General features: G+C 42.0%; 1 protein-coding gene across 16 annotated transcripts in view; it reads left to right on the forward strand.

The window, feature by feature from the left end:
- Window positions 1-17,504, forward strand: part of FOXP1 (forkhead box P1) — a 391,136-nt gene that overhangs the window by 222,048 nt on the left and 151,584 nt on the right. For all 16 annotated transcript variants that reach the window (XM_056335165.1, XM_056335159.1, XM_056335162.1 and 13 more), the window contains one exon: window positions 738-919. In XM_056335165.1, the coding sequence (XP_056191140.1) occupies window positions 749-919 (171 nt within the window). In that variant the 5' untranslated portion in view covers window positions 738-748. The remainder of the gene's footprint in view (window positions 1-737; window positions 920-17,504) is intronic.

A 17,504-nucleotide genomic window follows, 5' to 3' on the forward strand; every position in this document is an offset into this window, starting at 1 on the left:
TTGTAAAGCACCCAGGGACAGACACCCACCAAGAGTCAAGAGGGCTGGCTGTGACTAGCTGTGGCTACTAACATGACGTTTAGCCAAATAACACAGGAAGCTCTTTGCTGCCATGCCGTAGTGCGTCCACAGCCAGACAGAATTCCATAGCTAAGAAATTTGCCAAAAAAGACTAATTCCATGAGCAGCTGAAGCAGTTTGCCCCAAACAAACACTGATGGTGTCCAGCATACTTCAGACTCAACCTAAATTGCTTCAGCGTAATAAAAGGTGCTAATTTGGCAATATCGTGGTATGAATGGAAACCAAAATAGTGAATGCGGGGTTTCACCTACCTGCCCCTACACAGTGCATATAAAGTTTTTGATATTGTCCTTCGTATGTTGCAGAGTGACTCATCAGTTTCAAACAAAAGCATCCAGATGTAACTAGAGAAATGTAATTACGGATTCTGTGTGTTTGTTCAAAAATATTTCTTTTTCTCTAAGGGAAAAAATATGTTGAGCAAATAATATTATATTTAGAACAGAACTAACTTACTAAAATTATAGCTGTACCAACAGATAAATAAACATAAACTAGTAGCGTGAACCATTAATGAAAGATAAATCGTATGAAGGGAAATGACAAATGTTTACAGTTTTGGCAGGATTTAAAACAGGGCATGTCTCCTTATATACAGCAACTGTTTTAACAGCTGCTTTTTTTTTTTTTCCCCCTCCCCTAAATTATTTCAGGTTTTTGAGTCATGATGCAAGAATCTGGGACTGAGACAAAAAGTAACGGTTCAGCCATTCAGAATGGAGCGAGCGGTGGCAACCATTTACTAGAGTGCAGCCTGCGGGAGGTGAGATCAAACGGCGAGACACCTTCAGTTGAAATTGGGGCTGCAGATTTAGCACATCTTCAGCAACAGCAGGTACTGTAAGACGTATTACAAGTTTCCTACTTACAGAACAAGCGTAAAGCATTTAACAACACCACACCCCCTCCAAGCCTTTCGTATTTGCCAGTCAGAGGATGCTTTTAGGACTTGCCTATGACATTCTGTACATTTTTGTCCGTAGGGGATTGCAATCGTTAATGTAAAGAGAAATGCTGGACTTTTCTTCCAGGGCTCCTTTTTTAATCGTTCCCTGGAAATACCCAAAGATCCGGGCTTGCTTCTGTTGCCTGAATGTGTTGAGTCTGGTGACAGCAATCGGGTCAACCACTGTATACAAATAACTGGTTTCCAAAATGTGTCACTGGGTGGAAAATACACTAACGTTAAGTTTTGGTTTTGCAACAAATTCTAATATAACCTAGCAACCTCTATCAACAGAATGTTTTCTATTAGTGAGAAAGGCTGCAGAGGTATCTGCTGCGGCAAAATGTCAGAATAAATAAATAAGTACATCTTGTGTCAGTACTCCTCAATTCAGAAGAGTTGGAACCAAATTGTGCGTTTTGCCTTTATATTTTAATTAGTGTATTTTTTGGGAAGCGACCAAGTTCACCAGTGTAAATTATCTGCGTAATATGTTTTAGTTTTTTTCTTTTCCCCGATAAAATTTTGAAACCCTCCGAGGAAATTTTACACCAAAGTGCTGGGCATGTATCATTAACGTGTGTGGGAACAAAGGCTGCAGCAGAGCCATGGCGAATACAGTTACGCCTAACCCTCAGTTTCTCTAATGCAATAAGCATTCTTAAAACCTTTTAAATAAGCGATTGGCAGCTGGTTAAGACTCCCCTAAGTGTACGGTGATCTTTTTAGCAGGTTGTTGTGGGGAAGAAAAAAACCTGCACTCAAAAACAAAGCAGACCGAAGGCTTGCGGAGGAGCGGGGGACCCCATTTGCCAAGCTAAGACAGAAAGCTGCCATAATTAAACACGTCAGAAAAATGGATGATACTAAATGCGTAGACTTTGGTTGTTTCAATCATTTTCATCCTACAGGTTTTTACTTGAAGTGAGAATACCATCAGTGAGAAAATCACAGCCATGCTGAATTCATTACTGCAGTAGTCACACAAAACCACGGATAAAATTTCAATAACTGCAGGCCACAGTTGAGTAAACAGTTGCACTGAAACTTAATTCCTGTTGACTTTTCCCTCATTCTTTGCCAGGGGCACATTCTGATTCGTAGTGCAAAGACAACAGGGGTTACAGCTTTGATTAATATAGGACAGTAGAAGAGGAGTGTGGAACAGTAAAATATGTTCAACACAAAGGTCTCGTCTTAAAAAGGCTTCATATCAAAATGAGTTAATTACGCCACATTTTCCATAGGAGTGCTATGGAATTTTCCAGTGCTGCTTTGTGCAGAGAGGAGCAGAGTGAGGGTCATGTGTACACCGTAGACAAGAATTGCTCAGACCTCTGCTCCTCCACTCCTACCACCAGTTAGTAACCTTCGCTGCTGGCGCCTTGTGCAGGGCTCCTCCGTAGCCATCCAGAGGGCTCGTGCCACCTTTGATAATGTCGTGATCTCGCCTGTAATGGGTTGTGTCATTCAGCAGCCGCCCGTTTGGTCAATTAAGGAGTGGCAAGAGGTCATTGCCACGCGGGTCCTCCGGCCCTCCCCACGCGGTGCCCGGCGCAGGCACAAGCGCTGCCAGCCCCGTGGGAGCCAGGCGCAGGGCTGCGGGCAGCATTGCCATGCTTGGGATCGCTTTCACACAGCTGAGATTTGGGTTTATAGTTTATTTATCCCCTGCCAGGACGATAAATGTGGTCAGGGAGTTTGCTTTTCCCAAAGTTCTTAAAAGACCTTTATGTTCTGTGTTTGATTTCTGCTATTTAATTGGTTTTGATGACTAACTTGTCCATGGAGTTTATCTTTATAAAAGCAAGTTGATTGCAAAGTTTAAAACTGTTACTAAAAAAAAAAAAAAAAAAAAAAAAAAAAAGACCTGATAACAACAAAAGGGTAATCAGAGCTAGCATAAAAATATCCATCTTTGTGTTTGGAAAATATTTTTAAATGCTGAAAAGAAGAAAACCCGTTGTTTTCAGACAGCTAATGCAAGCATTTACAGATACACATACAACATGGAGCATAATGTTTAGATGTTTCTCCGTATACAACATATGCTCCCGGGTCACTTAACAGAATGCGTTCTACAAAATGCTTCTTCAATACAAATGAATGAGTTCTGAATTAAACAGCTATTTCTTAAGAGCATTTCATTGAAATATTTTCATTTTGCCACCTGGCACTTGTTTTGTCTGGGAAAAAAAAATCAGTGGTGGGTAGTGGTGAGCTTTGCTGTTGTGGTTAGTTGTGTATTCCTGTGATAAGCGTGGCACAGTGCTGAAACCTGGACGTACAATGGCTTGTGTAAAGCATCTGTGCTGAATTTTGGTTCCCATTTTTTTGTGAAATTTATGAATTTTTAAGGACTGATAGCTTTGTTAGTATGAGAGAGGAAAACAGAAATGCTTCAAGGTTTTTTTAGGAAGTTTCATGAGTTTACAAATTTGTAAGTATTTTACTATGGGAAAATATGGAGCACCACAGATGTTCGTATGTTTGAAGGAACTCCGGTGTGAGCACTGTTGCGGTAAGCACAGGGAGGACTTGTAGGATGAGTTTTGTGCTTCCTATGTCATCTTAGGGTGATTCTGCCATGCAAGGAGGCAGAGAGTGATGTGATGGTAAATTATTTTAGCATTAGTAATCTTGTAAAATGTGCTGTTAAGCTGGGAGGAGCAAATGCAGGGGTGAGTTCTGCTGTGTATAATAAAGCCAAATAGCTCCAACTGATGTTTGCATTTGTAATTGTGAACTAAGAAAGCCAAAGCAGTACAAGTGACTCTTCAGGGACAGTGCATCTGTGGAAGGGTTGGATAAAAATGGTGATACATACAGGAGATACCGCCCCCGGAACCAGACTGGAAGGGAAGAAAACCGCTTTCCTGCAGTATTCTGGCACCTGCGGAAGGTGGGAGAGGCTGCCTTCCTGCTGCTGCTGACTCCATGGGTGCCAGTGCTCGACATCTCACAGGAATGACTGTCAGGATGAGGTGGAATGGGCAGGGGTTTGGTGACCTGCTTATAAAACCTGGAGCAGGCATGAAGGTTGCCTGGGTCGTTGGACTTCCTAAATGGCACGGGGTGAGGCAGCGGGGCTCGGGAGCTTGCTCCCAAGCTGCCCACGGAGGCAGAACCAAGGCACAGGGCAGAAAACCTGGGAACGGGGTACCAGGCAGTTTGGCAACATCTCTTGACTCTGAGGCATCACGGAAAAACATCTGGGAAGTGCAAAATAGGTGTCGGGGTGACCCACAAGCTGAAAGTCAGGCTGGGCAAGGGCACCTTGGACTGTAACGTAATGTTGTAACGATGGGGTGACTTTTGCCTACAAGGAGTAATAAATAAAGACTCATGGGGACAAACTGCCTTTTAATGGACATGATCACAGCTTTACTTGCTGGTTTCTGACGACTACTCAAATGGAAGATTTGATGCTTCAGTCCTAGCAAGTTCTTTTTTCTTTTTTTTTTTTCCTTATAAAATAAATATTATTTATTGTGTTTTATTTTTATCCTCAGGACTATTCATTTAAGCGTTTTTCACGTTATTAGCAGAGAAACAAGAATATGAATTAAACAAAGAAAACGAATACAAAGTTGAATTCCAATGTATAGCAGCAAGACACCAAATGCTGTGTTGCGTGGTGGCAGAAATACAAACCTCTCCACATCAATAGCAAGATCGGCTTTGATACCGTAACTTCAAGTACTGCCCCACGAGTATAAAACTCGGTATCTTTTGTCTAATCCAGAATGCTTTTGAACTTTTAGGAGGTATGACTTTAATAGTAATTTGTTGACAGATTAGCTGCGGAGATTGCAAAGAGTTTATTTTGCAGAACTGGCAGGCTCGTATCAGTGTTCTCTTAAGGAAAAAAACACACATGGCTGTTTTGCAATTGCTTGCATTTATTGACAACCTGCGCTGAGCAGGCAGAATCAGAATGTTTGTATAATGTAAACCTATAGCTTGTCTGATGGAGTGTAGTGTACTTTTAGCTAGTGCATAGATTGCTTGATAAAAAGGGTTACAAGGTGACTGTGTTTATGACAAACTGGAACAGCAATACAAATGCAACTGGTACATGGAGAAACAAGGAGGAAGCTTGTATAAAGAACTGTAGGGAAGTTTCTTCACTCTTGTCTTTGAGCTGAACTATACTGTAATTATAAAGTGTCATTTCAGTCTTTCTGAAGAGTGTAGATAAATACTGGTTTTGCCATGTGTCCACAAAGTAAAGAAAGGGTTTTTTTTCCTTGAACAAACTGATGGCATTGTATCTTATAGTTTTATTCAAGTGAATGTATACAAATACAAAATACAATTTTGTTCGTGTATAGGAGATAAGAAGAATCTTTGATAGACATAAGAAATTTGGCCTAGGTTCTGGTGTCTGTGCCCAAGTCAATCATTTCTTCACAGTCGGTCTCACTGGCTGCAGTTGGGGTGTTTGCGGTATCGATGTGAAGATGCCACAGTTGGGCCCTTTGGCAGTAGTTGTTTTAAGAAATGTGGAGATGTGAGGTGTTAGGTTCAGGGAGGCGAACTCCAGAGGGGATATGTGATTTCTTCAGATTTTGTTCATTTCCAAAGACAAGGAAAATGTATGAGAAATGGGGAATTTGGTGTATTATTGAGAGACTTCTTTAATTGGGCAGATCAAGAAGAAGATTTGACTAGCAAGAATTCTGAATATATCACAGAGTAAATTAATGACTTTTTTTTTTTTTTTTAATAGTTTGGTAACTTTCCTCTTATTTCGAAAACCTGTAGGGAGAGGTTGCTAACTGCATCAGGAGTTTTATGGTCCCATTGATCACGATTTGGACTTATCTCTTTAGAACAAAACTGCTAAATGAGATCCAAGATAAAGTCTTTGTTTCATATTGACATAACTGGGTTAGACTAAATTTGTTTGTTAGACTTCGAGGGAGCGCCTGTGTTGAGTCATTTTGTCCGAAGAGACATAAAGCCTAATTATTAAACTGCTGTTGCTATTGAAAGAGCCATTTGGAAGTATAGATTAAACTCCATGCAGGCTATTGGATTGTGTCTGATTTTGTATTGTAATACACTGATAATTGATGATTACATCATGGTGAAAAGATCACTGCGTTTGTAGAGCTTGTTGCTGTTTCATCAGAGAATGTGAAAAACAACTTTATTCTCCTGGAAACTTTGTGGTTTTATCGTTCAGACTTTTCCCCCAAGTTCTGCCATCTCCCAACATTGAACGGAAGGTGACATGATGTCTTTTTAGTCATTCAAATCTAATAACTTTTAATCTGAAGGTTAAGTAGTGAGATATAAACTAAGAGATGATAATATCAATTTTATGTTCACTGAAGGGCACAATATACCTCTTTCTAGTAGAGGGAAAATTGTGCGTAAAATGTCTTTTGCTTTTCAATGGAAAAGCTGTGGCTCTGAGAGCTTAGGAATGAAGCAGCGCTGGAAAAATTAAATAAGTTTTAACGTAGGCTGGCTATCTTGCCTGGATTTTAGAATCAATGATTATTTTTTTTCCTTAATAATTCAATTTTTAAATCTCTTGTCAATGAACCATGCTGAGAACATTCATGCAGCATTCTCTATCCTCACTATTACTAATGTCTTTGTTATAACTACTTATTGACATCAACAAGACTTAAATTTTCTCTAACTGTTGAAGGATAAGGGGAAACTACCACTTTGTTGCACTTGCTGTGATTATTGTTTTTTCTTTGCCTTGGTGTTTTTGTGTGTGTGTGGTTTTTTTTTTTTAGTGTTTTTTTTTTTTTGTTTCTAATGTCTTTGATAAATAACTGCATAAATCTGAGTCCTCAAAGCACCTTGACATTGGCACCCAACGTTCGGCAGTTGTGTGTGTGGATACAAGCATGTACGTGCAGAAGCTGGATCATTAGACATGTAATCACCTGGGTTATGTGCACATCCAAATCCAGAAGTCCTCTTTAGGCTATGGATACCTATTTTTGTAGGGTTTGGGGGTTTTGGGTTCTGGGTTGGTGGGTGGGGTTTTTTTGTTGTTTTTTTGGTTTTTTTCTGTGTTTTTTTTCTACAATAGCTGCTTTTACTTTCCGTGGTATATTAAGATCATGCAGTAATCATTTAGGTTTATGTGGACTCTTTGAAGAGATGTAACCTCTGAAATGTTTGCTGGTTTGTTTTTTAGCCTTGCATCTCATGTGAAAATTCAGCAGTGGTATGTTTGTTCCCAGCTGTTTTTGTAGGTGTGTGCACTCTCCCCTTTTATATTTGCTTATGCTTACTCATAAGCAGTAAAGTTACACATTGAGGAGTGCTGTTTAGGGAAGGTCCACAAAGGAATGCTTTAAAGCTATTATCCAGCACTTGTGTACACTCCAAAAGATGTTTAGTAGGCATCAGATATAAATTGGAAGTCTATTTCAAATGATTGATGTTATTCAGATTATTAGAGACTGTTCGTCCTCCATTGATCTTTGTACTTCAGGGGTTATCTAGTAAGTGGTGCAGCCAAACCTGGGATACAGCAAACCTGAAGTGGTGGTTTGCCTGTGAAGGTGTAAAGCAGTTTTTAATTCACATGGAACTGTTTCTCATTGTGGCTTTCAGCGTTGCAAGATGCTTAAGCATGTGCCTAAATATAAGTGTGTGACTAGTCTTACTAAGGTCACTGGTACGTCTCATGCCTGTAAAATTAGGAATGTGCTTAAGCACCTTGATGAATTAAGGCTTAAGTAATTTCACAGTAATAAGAAGTTGCATGGATTGCTGATATTTTATAAGTAATTTAACTTTATTTGGAAACGCGCTGCACGTAGGGAGATTGTTTGGCAGTGCCTTAGGAGCAGCACTGGAATTGCAGTGGTTTTCACTAGCATAGCTGTTGCTTTCAGTGGAGTTTTGTCTGACTTAAATACATTTAAATGAGAGCAGAATGAAATGCCGCGGTTTCCTGTGTTATGTTCTTTCTCCTGTGGAGCTCCATCGGGTATCGCAGCAAGTGAGGAGAATATCAACAGTACTGTTGTAATTTATAACAGTAATGTTGTAAATAAAGATTGGGATATAAAGTAAAAATGCAAAAGTCGTGAATATGCTTCATGAGTTTATTTAACTGTATAGCACCCCATTAATTAAAAAAATTAACAGAAGGTATTTTTTGGAGGCTTAGTATAAACAGCAACATTATATAATGACAGTTTTGTAAGATGAGTGTTGCTTGTTTTGTTGCTGTGTTCTGTATTTTGTTAGCCATGCTCCCTACATTTTCAAAACATAAACTGTATTTGCAACCTGTTTTCAATAGTGCAAATCTCTCTCTTTTTTTCCCTATAAAAGCTATATCTTGTGTCTGTAGAGTGTATAGTCAGTGTCATGTCTCAGACATTTCTGAAGCCTGGGGCAAGTGCCAGCTTTATTACAAGTTGGGCTTTTCAATTTATTTTTAATCATATTTCTTCTTTTTCTTTTAAGGGGTTTTCTTTTTTTTTTTTTTTTTTTTTTTTTCTTTTTCTTTTTTTCCTTTCCCAGGCTACTGAAAGTAAAGCTGGCAAAGTAAAGGTGGGAGAGAGTTAGGCTATTTAATCTATCTGGCAACACGTTGCAAAACTCATCAACGCAGTTCTCCCCTTCACCCCCAGCCCTCACAGGAGAGAGCATGTTCCCAGGCAAACCAAGGAGAAGGATGCAAGAAATGGATATAATTCCTTGTCTTGTGTGTGCTGACCTAATTCTGATTCTCATTTAATGACCATAAAGATTGAAGACTGGGGGTCTAACAGACAGAAACGTCGCTGGGCATGCAGGCACACAGAAGGCGTTTGCATGCCTGGAGATGGGTCATTTTTGCTTGATAGCACACTGTATTTCCAATTTTGGGTGACCTTTTTTGATCAAGCTTCAAGGCTGAACTAATTTTTATATGCATGTTTGGGGCCTTCTTACCTTACTAGATGAAATAAGCAAGTTCTTGAAAAGGTTTTGTGCTTTTCTAGCAAGAGGCATCGTTATTGAGGGGCACAACACAAATGTTTCAAATTTGGAGATGCAGAGCAGGGTCACAGTTTGCCTTCAGAATCTGAAGTAATCAGGATTTTATTTCAGATAAAACCTCTGGGGCTGATACTTAGAAAACACAACTTTTAACTGGCATTACACAATTTGCTATGGGTTGCTTAGCCAAATATTTGTGTATGGGTCTCTTTTTTTTTTTTTTTAATTATTATTTATTCTTTTGAAAAAAGACTTGCCAAAGTTCAGGTGGGATTTCAGGCTTTAACAAACTCTACCTGGAAATTAAGTGCAGGAAAGAAGGGGCGGGGAGGGGGGGGGGGGGGAGCGGGATATTGTCTACTTGGATTAGAGTGATGACAGGCTAAAGGAATGTGGTTGCTGTTGATGTGCTCAAATCAAGTTTTCCTTAATTTTTTCTTGTTACTATCACTGATACCAAGAAACCTCTGCCAGGAAAGAACTACAACACTTCTGAAATGTTGTAAGACCACTGACTGTCTGACATACATGCTTTTTTTCTCCTTTTTTCCAATGATCAGTGGCATACATGCTAAAATAGGGGTAGGGTCCCTAGCTGTTCACAAGGGCTGTGTGGGCAGTGGCTGGATCTTCCCTAGTACCTGGCATCCTTAATCAGCAGCAGACCCACAACACTGAGGGTTTGGGCTCAAGTCAGAGCATTTGTGTTTTTCAACCATCATCATTTTGTATTTTTGTTGCCACATAATTAAGTGAGTCACTGAAGGAAAAAGGTCAGACAGGCACAGGGAAGGAGAAATGGAACTTGTTATGAAGTATTGGGGCCCAGCATCTTGCAGGAAAAATTAGAAATAAAATGGGGTATGATTCTTCGCATGCATGGGAAAGCATTTGTAGCACTCAGATCTTCAAATCCAGGCTCAACAGTCTCCAGGAGACTTTTTCTGGCTTCTGCTTAAATGAGAAACTTGATCTAAAGATGAGCTTGCCTAGGAAAAGCTCTGGGTTTGGGTAAGTGGCTGTAGTTTATCTTTGCTTTGTTGTATTGCATTATTTACCCGCTCCTATACCATGTCAATCCTCTTCTTCAAACTCGGGGAAAGATGGACAGGTGTGTGTGGAAATCAACTGTTCTGGATTTTGTTGGAAAGCCTGCAAAGTTCTTGATGAAGAGGCTGATTAAGGCATTGCTCTGTCTGTCGTTATTAATTTTATCCTCGTTTTAGGGTAAGTGCAGTATTTTTATTTGGTAGCTTGTCTGCCATAGTGGAGTAAAAAAGATTCCCACTGGGAATGTGTCCTGCGCTTGGCATGTACATGTGGAGCGGGTTGGCGTGGGTGGAGGCATCAGATCTGCTGAGCATGCATGCTTGGGAGCTCTTGTTTGTGTGGCAGGGATGCTCTGTGGCTGGAAGAAACCATACGGTCTGCCACCTGGAAAAGCTGGCCGTGGCGCGCTCTTGTAGCTGTAGGTGAAGTGCTTTCTGTAAGGTCGCAGGGAGGGCTCGTTACGGATAAACCTCCCTAATCCTGCGTTTTACTCTCTGGTCATGTATTCAGAGTTCTTCTCTCTGAATAGGTGTGCTGGTTTCTTCACAGCCACCATCCCAGTCGTGGTATTTGAGTGGCAAAAGGTTGTTTTGTTCAGGGAGAACGGTCTACTTCATCGCCTTCCCATAGCTGTGATGCTATATTACAGATCCGAAAGAAAAACCCTCCAAGTCAATAAACAACAAAAAGCAGAACTTATCTTTTATAGTGTTCTTGAAACAAATGTAAGGTTATAACAGTAAAGCAGGTTTTATTAAATCTAGGCATGAATCCATGTTGAAGAAATAATCCACTGCTTCTTTTCAGCTTCTTGTCTTTTTAATTAGCACTGGCAATAGGATTGTTAGCTTTTAAGATATGGTAAATACGAGCCTATTAATATTATTGAATGTAATACTCAACAAGGTACAGGGAATGCTGGTAACTGTAGATATGTTATAGAGGAGCTAAAAGCGGGCTATTTTCGGTTCAACAAGTCGTCTTTACAACTGCCAGGGTGAAGCCCACGATGGCAGCCTGTCTCCCAGTCCCTGGAACACCGTCCCACCAGGCGGTGTGGGACCCCTTGTCCCTTAGTCCACTCTGACGGGGTGGAACTGAGCCCCTTTGCAAACCTGGTGAGTGTTTGGAGTTTAAAATACGTCTGACTACTACTTTTCCTTGAGAAATGATTCACCAGTTCTTCCAATTAATGCTTTTTAAAGTGTTTTACTCTTGGTCCCAGTCTCTTAACTTGGGCAAGGACTGGATTATAAAGGTTTAGCAGTGATTAGCTCTGTTTACAGTATTTTTTTTTCTCAGAAACTTATAGTGTTTGCTTTGCTGAGGGGTTTTATTTTGCAGTTTCTGTTGACCACCTGCTTCTTTTCCTAATTGATTACAAGGACAATTGCTAGGCATAATAAATAAAAGATACGGTCTTCCAAGGTTGTGTCATAGGGACTGTACGTCAAAGATTCATGAACTGCAAGCAAAAATATGTGCCTTTCCCTGGGGGCAGGGAAGCGCGTGCCGTGTTCACGTGTGGGGATCCTCGCAAGGTCACCAAGAGCCCGCAGTGGTGACTTCTGCAGTGCTGGGCACTGTGGCCACGCGCAGAGCAGGGCAGCCCACCAGCCCACGTTTGCTGGGAACTGCTCTCCACTCTTAAGCCTTTTTCTTTGTGGATTTTGGAAAAATAGACTTCTGCCCCCCGGGCCCAAGTCTCTCCATGCAGACCAAAAGCAGGGGTACAGTGTGTTTTTGAGACTCCTGAGTCTGTCTGATATGTGTCTCACCAGTCAGTTGATGGAGGTTTCACTCCTGCCTGGGTACTCCTGATGCTTAACTCTCTGTTAGGAAGCTTCTCCCCAATGTCTGACCAAAATATTTATCCTTCAAGTACAGCCTCTTCCCTCTTGTTGCGTTTGTAACAGGCAGAGAGCAGACTGTCTCCTTTCTCTTTACAGCATCCTTTCTCATACATGAATGCCATTCCCCTGTCTGTACCCTCTATCTTCTCAGAACTTAAGCAGTCTTGGCTCTCTCCTTGTACATCCTATTTTCCAGAGCTGTGGTCGTTCTGGTCACTGTCCTCTGGACTGTCTCCAACCAGTCTGTGTTCGTCTTGAATTGCAGTGTTCTAATGACATGGTCTTCCAGCTGAAGTCAATGGTTTTCCCAGTGTGTAACTTGCAGGCAATGCTCCTGTTTATGCATCTGACTGTGGTACATGTCATTTTTGCAACAGCATGACCCTGTTGACTCATACTCAACTTGCGATCTGCTGTAATCCTTAGGCTTCCCCCCCCCCCCCCAAGAAGTAGTGTGTAATCTGCTGTCTTCCTTCTGTATTTATGAATTTTGGCTATTCCAGCTGAATTGTGTCATCTTATAGTTTAACCTTAATAAATGCCATCCCCTTTTTACAGACAATTTCTCTGCTTTCTCCTCCAACATCTTTGCAATCACTCCCAATGTAGTGATACTAGTATCATCCCCAGATTCTCTGAGTTGTCTGTTCCTTCATCTGTGGTGGTGTTAAAAAAAGATTGACTTCTTCAGCATGTTTACTATCTTGTTCCATTCTGAGAGTGACCCATGGATACATACACCCAGTATACAGTAATTTTGTTAAATTTATGTTTTCCTCACTTGCTTATGAAAATATCCCTTGAGAAACTATCAGAAGACTTTACAGTCAAGATACAGCTCCTGGTTTTCCTTGTTCAAAGACCTACTGCTGGATACATGCTTTCCCTTTGATTTAAAAAAAAAATTACCTGCATCCCAGACTGACCTGTCATTTGCACTTGACATTTAAAACAGTGTAGACATAGCCATGTCGCCTTCACTGTATAGGACAGAGCAGTGGGAAGAGCAGCCAGCTAGCACCTGGCTTGTTCCAGCCTCTTTACAGCTATTGCACCAATTAACCAAGCTATTGAAAAGTGAGATTGTCAGAATCTTATTAACTATGTAACTCCCCCCAGCCAAACCTCAAACAGCTGTAGGTAAGATGGGTTTGCAGGGGCAAAACTAGCACTCTCAAAAAAATATAAAATGCCAAATCTCAGTTGACTGTTTTTCCTAGTGGAAGGTCAAACTGGATTTACGTAAAAAAAACCACCCGAGCAGGGATGCATCTGGAGACAACTCACAGTGACCTGTAGGGATAGGTTCTTGTTTATCTCATTTAATGTATTGGTTCTTCCAGAAGCACAGTCTTAGCCTGAGGAAGTCTCTTTTCTATTGTTTTCAGGCCAGGATCTGGTCTCAGAAGCCACTGTCTTTACCCCACATCATGTTCCTCCATGTCCAGTCTTGTATCAGATTGTCCTTGCAGCAAAAAATGAGCAAATGAGGGTGTCTTCCTGTTTAATTGCATATGTCAACGATAAATCTTTTGAGAAGACTCGGGCCACATGTTTCTGACTAGGCTGCATCTCTGCATCCTGATCCCTGTCCTTCATCAGTCCTTAAAATCTGAAGGACAAAACAGAAGGTTTAAATGGGGACATGGGGTGGGGGTATGAGTGTAAAATCTCATTTCATGTTTAATGCACAGAGCCCATTCAGAACCCCCCAATAATAACTGCTGTAGCTGTGCCTCTGTCGTTTGGAGGCCACTGTTCCCGTCTCTGCCAAGTCTCTGTCGTCCACAAGACAAGACATCTGCAGTACATTTGTTTAAAGCAGGGAGATGACAAGCATTGAAACAGATGTTGGAAAACACAGCAGCAAAAGGCCTGTGCTAAGTGAATAGCCCATAGGGTCTGAGCTGTTTGATGGCTGATTACAGTGTGAGCCAACTGTTCGTTCAGAGCAGGCTGAACCCAGGAGATCCCTCTGGTAAGAGCGGTACTTTGCCAACATGTGGTGCTCCCTTTGTCACTGTACCTTTTCAGATGTACCTAGGGGAAAACACAGGCAACAGGATCATCATTCAAAACCCTTTAGATGAGTAACACTTGCTTATCCAGGCTGAATTGATTCCTGGTTATGAGTTGAACCACTGGAAAGCATCAAGAGCGTGTCTCAGCATCCAACAGCCAGTATCACTCATTAGTTTGAATGAAAAGCCTGTATGCAGGCTTTATCAAAGCTACAGAGAGTTTTATCATGATCAACGTAAAACAATATTCTGTCTGAAACCTTCGCACCATATTGCCATATAAAAAGCAGCTAATGTCTAGTGATCCTTGGTATATGAAGCAATTCAGGTTTATCACAAGCTGACATATTATGCTTTGACAGCAAAGAATCCCTTTTGTACCTGATCTCATGTTTCCTAAGACCAGCTTTTCACCTTCTCTCATCTTGTCTTTAGGAGCTGATCCCCTTGTGCTGGGGAGATACAGCTATTGTTAAATGAACTTGTGAAACCTGGGAGTATTTACTCGTTAGTAATCTTGGGAAAGATACAAACTCGCTGAGTAAGGGAGCTGGGCTGGGGCTTGGTTTGTTCAGTCCCGTGGACAGGAGGTGGATGGAAAATTGGCCCCTACCAGAGAAAAAGTGATTCCTTATGTTTTCCTGTGTGACGGGCAGGGACAAACCTCGAGGAATGACAGGCATCCAGCAGGTAGGACTGTGTCTGAGCAAAGCCACTGCAACTTTTCAGGAAATCTCCAGCATGCTGTCCTGTAAGGTGATGCTGCTCTTTTTAGTGACGCAGCAGCTACCAGTTGAAGGATTGATCATCTTTCTTGGAGAGGAATGACTTTTTTTTTTTTTTTTTTTTTCTTTCTAGCCCCTTGAAATTTTCCTATTCAGGATCAGCAGAAGAAAGGCTGACCACTGGCTGATGATGCCGCTAAGGCATTAAGGCCAGGGACACACAGGACGAAATGAAGCCCAGAGCTGGGCTGGAGAGAGTATTTGGACATGTTAGAAATATATCCTAGGACCCTCTGCATTGACATTTCTTTAGATTTGTGCTCCAAGCATCTGATTTTGGTACTTGCTGTGTTTCTACCAGTGCTACACCCCGTGCAGCCAGCTGAGGTGGTGATTGCAGTGCAGTCATGTCTAGTTTGCATGCCTGAACATACCTCCCACCGGGGCAGTAAGGGTGCCGAATACCAGGGACACAAGGGCTGCCCCTTTCCTCAGGGTTAAGACGTGGTCAGGCCCTGTACACGGTTGCTTTGCCAGAGCAGGAGGGGGTCCTGTGCCTGGGTGCACCTGGGGCTGGCACCAAAGGAGGGATCAGCAGTGCGCCCTTCACGCTCACGTGGGATTGCTGATATTCCTTGTGCACCAAGAGATCGCACCATCCGCGGATACCTTGCCTAAGGGAAGGAAGGATGATGTTCTCCAGGCTGTTTGAGCTGCCTGCAGGTGTGCTATCTGCTAATGAAAGACTGTTCAGCACAATCACATTTCAGTCTTATCCTGGTAGAGAGAAGGAAGGGATATGTGCTGCCTCTTCCATTTTTCTCCATCTGATTTTTTCCTTTCTGACGTTATGGGCAGGCAGTAGGTGACAACCTTGGAAATCATTACTAGATTGCCTTGGTCTTTATAGGGACTTGAATCATTTACCAAAAGCGCTTTATGAAACGACTGTCCGAGTGAAAGTCACTGGACTGTGCTTGAGCTGCTTTATATAATTATTGTTTATCCAAAAGGATGAAAGGAACAAAGATCCAGGGCACCTGGAGGGATGAAGGAAGGAGGGCTCCTATGTGCCTGCCCCGCAGATTCCTTACCTGGCCAGCCCGTAGTCAGTCACACGTCTGTACACATGTGTTGCATGGAGGGATTTTATTTTCAGAACATCTTGGCTGATACCACAGTTTGACAGGCAGCAGCCGGGGCACTGCCAGTCCCTGTGCGGTGCATCCTGTCCAGCCTTTTCTGCTTCCTCTCCAGAGGAGCTTTGGTCTTCAGGTCTCTGTGTTCCCATCAGCTTGAAACATCATAGATGTGGTGCAGCAGTTACTGTCTGCCAAGGCTTTGAGCCGAACATCGAGTTGAAGGGCAGCTAGGTGCCTAAGCATGCTTTTGGTCCTCTAAAATGGATGTTCTGCTAAAGAACGAGGAGTTTATTAAGTGTAAAAGATCCGTTATTGTTTGTTTAGAGGTGTATTGTTCCCAGGCTTGTGCTTACTCTTCCCAAAGCTGGCTTTCTGTGACTTTCAGGTTGTCACACAGTGCTTGCTTTGGGGTCAGCCTGGTTTGACTCTGCTCAGATTTCGCCAGAACCTGCTTTTTCTTCTGTAGAGGCACATCTGGGCATGAGACCCGAGTCCACTGTGCCTGTGCCCGCAGGTGGCCCAGGGGATTCCCCGCTGGAACTGGGCCAGGACAGAGCTCTCCGTGCACATCCTTGGTGTGTACTTCACCAGGTGCCTGCTAACCCTCAGGGCTTCGAACACTTTTCTGCTTCCTAAACTACCATAATTTAGACAACCTGTGTGGATTAGGACACCAGACCTCAGTAATCTCAATTTTTCAGTTAAACTGGCCCTGCTGCAGAAGGTCTGTAGCCCTGAAGCAGCGCTTGGTGAGGCCAGTGGAAGGCAGAGGGAAGACTGAGGGGTCTGGGCACTGAGAGCGCAAATCGCCTTTGCTCACCTCTTCCTTCAGATGGAGCAATGGGAGAAACACAGTGTTGTGGAGAAGAGTTCTCCGACCAGGTGCACGCAGATGCAGTTGAAATAGGTCAGTGCTGTGACTCGTTTGAGAAGTGTTTATTCAGGGCCTTAAAATGAAAAATGTGATGAGATCGTAATGCCGGAAAATATTAATAAATAATTGATCAATAGTCGGAAAGGACTCTTTCTGTAAATCACTTCAGTGTAATTAATAGCTCAGTGTTTTCAGCAGTGTGCATGCAAAAGAAGCCAGGGATGCAATTAATTGTCGGGGGCCTGAAGGACATCTGCAGATAAGGGTTAAACAGTCTATTGAAGCTGAACTCATGAACCTGGTTAAACTGCTGGACTTGTTTGTTTCAATAAAACTTTTGTCTCTGCTGTGTACATATTTTATAGCATTCCACAAGAAACACTTAAAAAGTCAGGTTTTTAATATAATGTTGGTTGCAAAGTATGAAGGACAGAGGAGGTAACAGAGAAGGCAACTTGCTAATGCAAAAGCAGTGTACTGAAAGTCACTTTTATTTCTTATTTATAATCTACATGCACACTCTGGATAATAGATGACAACGCTCATTCAGTACTTTAACTTCAAAGCAGAGAGAAGGCATGGATGACAGAGCTGGGAGCTGGAACACAAAGGTACTAACAACAAGAGGAAAAATGCCTGTTTACTGGATTGCATTTGTTAGCACGCTGTCTTCAGATATTGTTCCCCCAGGAATAGTGAGAATATGTGCTGCACGAACAATGATTTAACATCTGAAAATGGTACTTAAAGAGTTTTCTGTCTGGTAGTAATGTGATGAAGGCTCCTGAATGGAACCTGGGGACTTCATTTCTTCTATTTATCTATATGTCTCTCT

Source organism: Falco biarmicus, chromosome 4 (genome assembly GCF_023638135.1).
Source record: "Falco biarmicus isolate bFalBia1 chromosome 4, bFalBia1.pri, whole genome shotgun sequence".
NCBI lineage: Eukaryota > Metazoa > Chordata > Aves > Falconiformes > Falconidae > Falco > Falco biarmicus.